This window comes from Episyrphus balteatus, chromosome 4 (assembly GCF_945859705.1).
Source record: "Episyrphus balteatus chromosome 4, idEpiBalt1.1, whole genome shotgun sequence".
In the NCBI taxonomy this organism is placed as follows: Eukaryota; Metazoa; Arthropoda; class Insecta; order Diptera; family Syrphidae; genus Episyrphus; species Episyrphus balteatus.
This window is the reverse complement of record NC_079137.1, coordinates 76,170,616-76,181,520: the sequence shown is the minus strand read 5'-3', so window position 1 is coordinate 76,181,520 and position 10,905 is coordinate 76,170,616. Positions and strand designations below refer to the sequence as shown.

At 29.2% G+C, this 10,905-nt stretch overlaps 1 protein-coding gene across 1 annotated transcript; it reads left to right on the top strand.

The window, feature by feature from the left end:
• The first annotated feature begins 1,091 nt into the window (after positions 1–1,091).
• Positions 1,092–8,919, top strand: LOC129919598 (mpv17-like protein). Its single transcript, XM_056000537.1, has 4 exons — positions 1,092–1,476; positions 1,555–1,646; positions 7,709–7,821; positions 8,168–8,919. Exons 1-4 carry the CDS (start codon positions 1,345–1,347, stop codon positions 8,482–8,484), a joined length of 654 nt encoding a protein of 217 aa, XP_055856512.1. The 5' UTR covers positions 1,092–1,344; the 3' UTR covers positions 8,485–8,919.
• Positions 8,920–10,905: the final 1,986 nt, after the last annotated feature.

The window sequence follows — 10,905 nt, the reverse complement described above, 5'->3', positions numbered from 1 at the left end:
AAAGATAATATTAAAATTTTAGAAAATTTTCAAAAAACGCATTTTTGGTTTTTTAAAAAATATTTCAAAAATTTTTTTTGAAAAATCAATTTTTTGAAAACGGATCAATGAAAAATTTTGAAATTTAGTTTTTATGTGTAAATTAATTATTTCTTCAAAATGGCATACCAACTTTTTTTTTGAAAAATTTTAAAAAAATTTTATATATAAAAAATTATTTTTTTAAAAAACGGCTCCTACAATTTTCAAAATTTTTTTTCTAAAAATACCTTTTTATACAAGAAATAAAATGACATATTTGTTTTTTTTTTTAAGATATTTTAAAACGGAGTTTTATTAATTATAAAAACAGATTTAATTTTTTTATACTACTTATGAAATTTCTTCAAGATATCGAATTTTAAATTTCTTGAATAAAAAGCTTTAACATTATAGTTACTTTAAGCATAAGAGCAAGTACGTGCGACCCCAGTCGTGCAATTTATTTTATTTGAAATGCATTTTTTTTAATTGATATTTTTACAATTCTTTTTCTAATTACACCATTTCAAGACCATGGACATTAAAATAAGGTCTAAATTTTACCCTAGTATCAGCACAACAATAATTTCTACTCAGAACTGCATCATCTATGACAGGGAAATCCCATGATTCAAGAATAAAAGCTCACTAAAATGCAACATGCAACGTCATTATTATCATGAATTGCTACAACTATATTTATATCTATTTAATCTTCGTTCCCCTCCAACTTACAGACAGACACACCCTCTTCTCCGGGACTACACGTGCCATCAAAAAATGGTCATAAAATTTAAACAAATAAAATTGTTATTCAACTTTATTGGATCCAATTTAATAAATGTAATTCTTATTTATTAAACAAAATTTCCAGTATTGCCATGAAAGCTCTCGACAGTCTTCTAAAAAAGCTTTCTCTCGATAAATTTTTATTATTTAGGTTGAATGAAATTTGTTGTTTGTTATGTTATGACGATAAAAACAATGAACTTCAAGAATTAAATGACCTCGAATGCCATTACTCCATCCATTTACTATGACCGACAACCACGTTGGTTTGATGGCACATTTTTTAAATCATTCAATTTAAATTCATTCGACGCAAACAAGGGGCTCGGACTGTATAGTCTCACAGATAAAATAACTAAAAAAAAAAAAAACAAAAACTACAGACAAGTAACGTGCTTTCTCCATAATCGTCAGTTCATTCTCAGGTTTAGTTACGGAAAGTTTGTCTTTGATTTGTTTCGTGTCTCGTTGTCTTCCGGTTTATAACAACTGTAACTGTCATTTTGGAAGTGGAATTTATTTTTGTGAACGAATATGTCAAAACTACTTTCGGCTGCACGATTGGCTTTCAAAAAGCATCCTTTTATCACCAACAGTGTCATTTATGGCAGTCTTTATGTGGGTGCTGAATACTCTCAACAGTATTTGACAAAACGTGTTTTAGTGGTAAAAAATTACTTTTATTCAAAAAAAAAATTGCATAATTTTTTTTGTTAAGTTTCACACTGACATAATTTTCTGCAGGATAAAAATCAACAAAAGGATATTGATTATCCAACGATAGGTCGGTATGCCGTTATGGGGACATTTGTCTATTCACCAACACTCTACACATGGTTTGTCTTTTTTTTTTTTTTTTCTTTTATTTTTAAATTTTTTTTTTTTTAATTTTTTTTTTTTAATTTATTTTTTTTTTTTCGTTAAAAAAGCTTTAAATTTGATTTAATTTAAATGACACACCCTTAAGTGTACCTTTTTAAATTGCACTTAAATGAATTGATACAGTTTCAAGACCAGCCTTTTTTGTTTGTTTCTTATGAGTGTGAGATTTGTTTATGTTGAGTTTTTTTTTATGTTTTTTTTTTTTCTTTATGACAAATGCAGTGAATGCATTTTTGACGTTTCTATGCACGCATGACTAGAAAAAGTGAATGAGCACACAATAAAAACAAGAAAAAGCTTTTTCAACTATTCAATTGAGGTATAATAGTAGTAGGCACTAGCTGTATAGTAGTTTGTGAGTGTGTTATAGTTGGTAGCTTATACACTATTGCAAGTATAATGCGGAAATTTTGTAATGAAAAAGCTTTTTTGGGTGATAAAACTAGTTCCAATACCTCGTGTTGTAAGTTACGTTCATATAGGTTTGGAGAAGGCAATGCACTTTTTGACAATATCAAAAATGTATGGTTATAGTAATTTTTGATAGGTTTTTATAGGCATTTTAATATTTGATAGATATCAAGTTTTATAGTCAATTCCGATTATTTGAATAAGACTTAATTGGATTATTTCTATTGTATAAATACTTGAAGGATTTTCTGTCAATTTTTGAATATGGAATATTAGACCAGTGCCAATCCGGTTTTCAGAAGGTAAAAGTTGAACAAATTATTAGCAGCATAAGGGTGGTGGGAAAATTTAGGATGAATGGTATATGAAAGGGGAAAAATAAATTGAACACAAAAAAATTGGGGGAAAGGAGGTGGGTGGGCGAAAAAGTGGGGTGGGTGTCAAAAATCATGGTTTTTTACGATTTTTGTCAAAATTAGACGTCGTATCGAAAAAAGTCAAATGCAAAAGTTGTAGGTAGTATAAATGATGTCTACAACTTTTACTCAAACTATTTTTTTCTATAACCTCAAAAATATTGAAAAAAATGCAAAAATACGATTTTTTGATTTTTTATTTTTATTTTTTACAAAAATGGTTGGATTCTAAGAAAACTTGGTTAAAAATTACTTTGTTATGTTTTCTATCTATTAAATTTTTAGATTTTTGACGAATTTAATTTGAAAAAATAGCCTATTTTTCAATCAAAAAAGTTACCGAAAAAATTTTTGATTTTTAAAAAGTTTGGAATGCAATTATTTAGTTTAAACCCGTTTTTTAAAGATTGTGTGGAAAAACTATACTTTTGTTTTAGAAAATATTGAGAAAAATTGAAAAAAACAAAAAAACGATTTTTAAAACAAGACATTCGATTTTTTCTGCCCTGTACGATTTCACTAGTCAACAATTTTTTTGACTAGTGAAATCGAACAAGACATTCGATTTTTTCTGCCCTGTACGATTTCACTAGTCAACAATTTTTTTTTATAGAAATCAAGGTATATTTTTCTAATGGTTTTTTATGCGCTGAGCTCGAATCTGAAGTAAGAAAAAATCTATCACATCACGTTTTTGACATATTACCATGCCAAAAATCTGAAAAATAGTGTTTGGGACCTTCAAAATTCAATATCTCAAAAACTTTGCACGTTAGAGCTATTTTAGTGCTTGATTCAAATTAAAAAGGTCAATGACCATTAGAAAAGTATAATTTGGTTTCTATGGAAAATTATTTCTCGCCAATATTACTGTCATTTACGGAAAAATCAATTTTAAAAATCGTTTTTTTGTTTTTTTCAATTTTTCTCAATATTTTCTAAAACAAAAGTATAGTTTTTCCACACAATCTTTAAAAAACGGGATTAAACTAAATAATTGCATTCCAAACTTTTTAAAAATCAAAAATTTTTTCGGTAACTTTTTTGATTGAAAAATAGGCTATTTTTTCAAATTAAATTCGTCAAAAATCCAAAAATTAACTTTTTGCTCAAAAAACATTTTTAATAGATAGAAAACATAACAAAGTAATTTTTAACCAAGTTTTCTTAGAATCCAACCATTTTTGTAAAAAATAAAAATAAAAATTTTTTTTTTCAATATTTTTGAGGTTATAGAAAAAAATAGTTTGAGTAAAAGTTGTAGACATCATTTATACTACCTACAACTTTTGCATTTGACTTTTTTCGATACGACGTCTAATTTTGACAAAAATCGTAAAAAACCATGATTTTTGACACCCACCCCACTTTTTCGCCCACCCACCCCCTTTCCCCCAATTTTTTTGTGGGCAATTTATTTTTCCCCTTTCATATACCATTTATCCTAATTTTTGTATTTTCAAAAATTATTGGCACTGGTCTATATATCGCACCCTCAGTGCAAAAGAGCGAGAACTCAAAAAAGTTCATTTCGAGAAAACGCTTCTGCAAAATAGATACTGACTCTAAACTTTCTCCTATAAATTTCCATGGGACAGCAATTTCCATAATGTCAAAGCCCTATTACAAGAACCATTATGTTTATTTTGTAGTTATTCCTATCTTCGTTTAAATAAATTTATTTAAATTAGGAAAGAGTTTGACTTTTAATATAGTAGGAATTGGATAAAAACAGTCATAAACTTTCGAATTTTTCGTTTACGTTAACAACAAGCCCTTCAAAAGAAATATAATTTAAAAAGCAACATTTCCTCATCATTATCTCAAAAATGTCATTTTTTGACTTATCGCTCTTTTGCACTGAGGGTGCGATATGTACCTTCCTCCTTAAAGCTAGACAGTGCACTAATAGTTTGGGACAGACCTGTTTTCACTATGATGATGACGATCACAATGGTGGGTGACGGTCATCGGGGTGTATGTGTAATATTTTCTTCTAAGCAAAAATATAATTTTCTTATCAATGGACTTTTTTTTACTATTCAATTAACTGAATATGTCATTTGTAATTTTAAAACTTATTTGAAGATTTAAGAGTTGAAGTTCATACCTGTTGGTTTTTTATATGACGTGAGTTCGAAAAAATGTATAAAATAATATTTACTTGTTTTTCGCATTATATGTGGATATTTTACAATTTGATTTTATAATATTGCTTTTTGACAATCATATGGTGAAAGCTGTGTAGATATTTCGAATATTCAATAACTGTGATTGCTTCTTTAAATGATATCAACTAACGTAGTCACATTTTTCTTGCAATTTTTGACGTGATAACGTCTTATAAATCGATGAACCATCTCAGTCACCACAAAAAAGTGACGCCATTTTATAGCGTTACACTCTCGCACTTTCGCAGTGCGGCAAAAAATTTCAATTCAAAATTAAAAATAAACTATTAGATATACAAAAATCATCTATAGCTTATTTGAAAGAAAATAACCTTAAGCTTAATCCAAATGAAGGATTTTTAAAAATTCTGTCATTTAATAGGGTAAACAGGGGTAAAACGGAAAGATGAAATTTGGGCTAAAATCTAAACGCAAAGTCGTAGAGAATTAATTTTTTTTTATAGATAGATGAGATTAATTTAAGAATAACTGCATTTTAGAAAAAATTCTAAAAAATTCTGAAACTAAGCTATAAAGTTTTGTTTGAATGTTGTACACGTGTTGGGGCTATGACAAAATGATGATTTTGGGTAAAGGAATTTTTTTTTGACAATTCTAAAGGTGCCAGGTGAAAGACGAGGAAAAAAAATTAGGCGTCTGATACGAATTTTTTTCTTATACTCTGTGTTTCGAAATATGAGTTTTTGAAAAACACCTTGTTTTTTAGGGGTATTTTTGGGTAGTTTTTGATTTTTAGCTTTTTTTTGGAGCGTTCAAACTTATAGGACATGTAGGTTTTGGCTTTATGCATACATGTGCAAGAATTTGGAATCATTTAGTGAGTTTTGACTGAATAACGGAAGAAACAAGTTTCTAAAAAACACGTTTTTTGACCGTTTTTAATCGATTTTCATCGTTTTTTATTTTTATCTTTTTTTCTTTAATAGATACAGGAATAAAATATATGGAGTAATTATAGACCATGACTACAACTATATGTGTGCGAAGTTTCAATCATTTTTGTAAACACAATTTTGAGATAACGGTAAAATAAAATTTTAAAATTCAACAGGTAATAACTTTTGACCAAGAGCAGATAGAAATTTTATTAAACTTTTATGAGCATCCTGATACAATTACCTTTCATTTGGTATATCAAACATAACGGTAGACTAACTACAAGGTACACAATGTTAAATCAAGAAACTTGCGAAAAACCTCAAAACACCAGTGGAGATCTGTTGCCCCCCAAACTTTTTGTTCTTTCACAAATAATGCTCTTTAAGAACGATAATTGGCTTGAGCATGTTGAAAAAATTTAAATATTTTTAAAAATTCGAGAGTTATATCTTTCATAATTGTGACCACTTGATATTTTTTTGCTATAGTGGAAATGATATTTGTTCATACAAGATGCAGCTGCTTTTGCAATTTGTATTGCAGGTACCAACTTTGTACAAGTTTAATTTTCTCAAAAATGGCTCCAACGAATTTGATTAATAAATTCAATTGTTAGTTTTTAGACAAGGGATATAACAAATCGTTATTAACGGTACCTCTCATAGAAGGTTTTTTTTTAACTTTTTACTGTATCTGGTTAAATTTTAACGGCTTTTCGTATGAAAAATCATATACCTAAATCAAAAAAAAAAAACTTCCTAAAATTATTTTTGGATTTCAAAAATAAAAATTGAATGTTTTGAAAAATCAAACTTTCGAAAACGGGACATTGATTTTTTTTAAGATTTGGTTTTAGATGTTTATTAAACTGCTACAAAATTGCATATCAACTTAATATTAAAAATAGTTTTTTTTTTCAAAAAAATATTTTAACAAAAAAGTTTTTAAAATACGGCTCCAACGATTTTGGAAAAAAAATCTATCTTACATAAAAGAAATCAAATTGCATATTATTTTTAACAGCTCAAACTATTTAAGATATTGAATTATCCTCTGAAAAACAGATTCATGTTTTTTTTTTTATTTTCTTTTTTTTTATAGGTTTACCTGCTACAGTCGCCAAATTTTTCAAAATTCAAGCAACTTTTACTCAAGTTTGTCCGACCCAGTGTTGAATTTTTTTTAATTTTGATAAATTAGTTCTAAAAACTTTGATGATTGGATAACCATTTGAAAATCGAACTCTTCTTATTGATACCTAGTACATTTCCTACAAAACCAAAATGTTTCGTGGAGACGGTTTAGTGTCAATACTAGGCCAAATAAACTATTTAATCATAACGTTACTTATTTAGCAACCTTGTAGGATAATTTAAAATGGGGCATTAAAATTTAACGCCATGAAAGCTTTAAATAAATTGCATGTGAATTACAATCATTAGTGAAATGGATAACCATTTTAATTTTAAGTCTATTTGGCTTTAAAGTTTTAATTTTATATTGATGGTCTTGGTCAGTTGAAAATCAACTGATATCAAAAATTTAACTACCCATATTCCACAAAAAAAAAAGTTGATTAACGATGTTTTTACACGTTTTTTTTTTAAATTGTTTGAATGGAAAGATTTTAGGAATGGGTTTATAATAGATCAATTTAATCAGGTTTTAATAGGATTTTTTTAAATTTTAACATTGTAAAAATATCTTACCTTTATCAGCCCTAATTTTAAAAGTTAGCAAATTGGTTATTTTTAAAAACTCAAAACCAGCTACTAAGCATTAACCTACAATATGACCTACTGTACTTCATAACTTTCAAATTTATTATCACTAATGACTTTCAGCACCAAAAATATAAATGTTTAAAATAATAAATCACTTTACGCACTTAAATTAATATAATAATCTTTATTTCTGTTTTTCTTTTTCTTTGCACAAATAAATTAGCAGCACACAATATAAAACACAAGTCAGCTCAACTCTAATGGAATATAATTAATAAAATTAGTTCACCTAAAATAGACAAAGCTCAAAATGTCTTCTTATCTTCTATTATTACAGCTACCTATCAATTCCATTGATTAATAATTCAATTTTCTTTCCATTGACCGATTAAAGGTACAAATGGCTGGACCGTACCTTCCCAGGAACAACCAAATCGATCATCGTTAAGAAATTGCTTATCGATCAATTTGTCCTGACGCCATTCCTTTTGACAGTCTTCTATACAGGTAAGCAGTAGCTGGTAATAAAGTCACTTAACTCCATCAGTATCAGCTATAACCGTGCAATCCTTTTTATATAACCTCGCCTCTTGTCCCCATTCCAACGCTTCCTTCCATCTTGTCCTTCATAAATTAACAACAAAAGACTTAACAACTTGGCAAAGGATATAGCAAAGCGATGAGACTGCTTTGGCTGGCTTGGTTGAGACTGGCTGATGTCCTGTGGGTGGCAGTTCGATATTAGTTTCCTTATTGTCCTCTTCATTCTTAATCTGAACTGAACCTTCTTTTATTTTCATTTTTTCTTCTTTTTTTTCTGCTTTTTTTTCTCGGCAATGTGGCGTTCCTAAAGGAATGTCCTTAATGGAGAATGCAGATGACCCGTTCATGGAATTGAGAGAGAAATTCCTGCCAACTTTTGTGCGCTCGTGTGTTTTCTGGCTACCGGTACAGACGGCGAACTTCATCATGATACCACCAAGGTTTCGAGTAATCTACATGGGAGTCTGTGGATTCATGTGGGTCAATATCCTTTGCTGGATAAAACGACAACAAGTGACGGTGTTGGCGGCAGCACCAACAGCAGCAGAAACGACAACTTCAGAGCCAGCAATAGTTGCAAGGACATCGCCAACGAGAACGGGAACAGTGGACGACCATTCCGAATAAATTGCCATGTTACCAGATGCTGATTCTGCTGCTGCCTGCTTCTCTCTATTATAGCTGGACTACAAAAAAGCTATGTGAATATGTATTTTATTATGTTTGTGTGTGAGTGTACGGCTAAGATAAATCGATGTTGATGGCCCATTGAACAATGGACGAAGGATTTGGCTTGCAAAAAGATACTCTCTTTGGATTAAGGCTAAATGCTATTTTTATAGATATATTTAAGTGTTAGGTAATGTTTTTTTTTTTTTTTTTTTGAATCTGTTATCCTTATTTTGCAAGGACATTCTGGATTTTTTTTTATTATTTTTTTTGTAATTCTTTTGTATCATATAAATCTGTGCCCATTATAATGTTGGCCGCCATTGCTTATTGTAGGTTAGGGAAATTAAGAGAACTTTGTAAAATATATCCCATTGAACAACTTAAACAAAAGATTGGTTGTTTTTTTTTTTTGGCACCGGCCGAATGACAATTTGGAAGGATGATAAAGGATTTGGATTCAAGAGTCATTCAGATTGTAAAGGGATTATGGAAATAATTTTTAATATTGCATTTTTGCCTTGTTTTGAAATGAAGGATGTTAATTAAGTTTGTTGAAATTTAATTCAATTTTATCTAAAGATCACTTATAGAAGTTGAAAAGAATTAAAGAAGCTCTTCAAAACTAGGAAACAGTTTTTTTTTTAAATAATGCAGAAATTAATAAACTTACAAAATTGAAATTTGAACTTTTGGCTATATTTTGACATTTCTGAGTTTGTATCTATACTTTCACAATTATTGTTGAATCTCAAAAGAAACTGATTTGTAGCTAGCAGTTTTATCTGATGGGCAAATTTGAGCAGAAACTGGTAAAAGTCCGCCAAAACTAGATTTAGTTCAGCAAAATTTTATTAGTCTCAGCCGAAAATGGTAATTTTAAACCTTAGGGAAACTTTGCAAATTTCAGACGAAACTGGTTAACTACATTTTTCTGTATTTTTAGAGTGATCTTTTGTAGTCCGTGCAGCAGGGTTTATTGCGATGAACTCAAGCACCAGAAATCTGGGTTGTAAAATAGTAACGGAATATTTTTTTTTTTTTCACCTCAAAAATCATAAAAAAAATTATTTTTTTATTCAGTGTAAAAACTGTTGGTTTTGCACTATGGTTCGTTTGTTTAACGTTAGCCCAGGTTAGCCCAACTTTTATTTTCGCCATCCTACCCTTAGTTTAAAATTTATAGAAACATAAGATTTTATTCACCTCACAAAAAAATAGTACGCATACACCCCAGTGACCTTTTTTTAATTTATAATTTAAAAAAAAGTAAATCGACTGATGTGGGCAATGCATAGTAACATAGTCCATATAACATTCCTTTTAAGTTGATTTGTTCAAAAACCACAAAATATAAATATTTTTCAAGTGCTTTTTTCTCAGTTGTTGGGAGTCAGCTGTAAATTGTAGTCCCCTTACACCCCTTCATTCTTACAAACTAATGGTATGAAGTATTGGTTACACGAACACGTGTAAGTCAGTACACCTTAGTATTTCTCTAGCTTATCGCGCACCAAATGTTGAATTCGCTGTTAAGGAGACTTCGGATTGTGTTTCTATTCGCAAATGGCACAACCTAACACGGGTCGTTTGAACGCGACAATACTCGAAGTGTCTTGCACTCCAGATTTTTTGATGTCGAATTGTTCCTTGGGGTCTAAATAGTAAGAAAAAAGTTTTTTTTAAATCTTTAATCGAGCTATTCGTTTTTGCGAGCTTAATTAGTTATGAAAAAAAAGCGTACTTTTACGTACTCTCCCTTATGTTTTGGCTCATAACTCTGTTAATAATAACGGTAAAAATTTAAATAATGGCTCTATTTTTATTTAAAATATGTCTCTTTTTAACTGCGTTTCAATTAAACTGATATCATTTTTAAATCTTCAAATATTCAATGTTAAGTCCGTTCATTTTTTTCTGCCCTATTCGATTTCACTAATCGAAAAGTTTTTTTTTTATAGAAGTCAGGGTATACTTTTCTAATGGTTTTTTGTATGCTGAACTCGAATCCAAAGTCAGAAAAATTCTATCACATTACGTTTTGGAGATATTACCGTTAGAAAATCAAAAATACCCGTTCCGCCAATTACCGAAAAAAATTTACTGAAAAAAAGTTTGACAATAAATGATAAAACAAAGCTTTTTTTCGAACTCGATTATGTAATTTGTTCTTAAATTAAGAAATTCGGAACCCAAGATTGACCTATTAATGTCAAATTATACCAAATAAAGTGAAAAAATGAAGCTAGAGATATTCAAATGCCTCTCTAGTTCCTTTATTTCCACGTCCAATTTGTAGCTTCTTTTATAATTCTCAACTTATTCTTCCTATCGAATTAAATTACCTTACTCTAATTAATTTCTAACAATGGTATACGT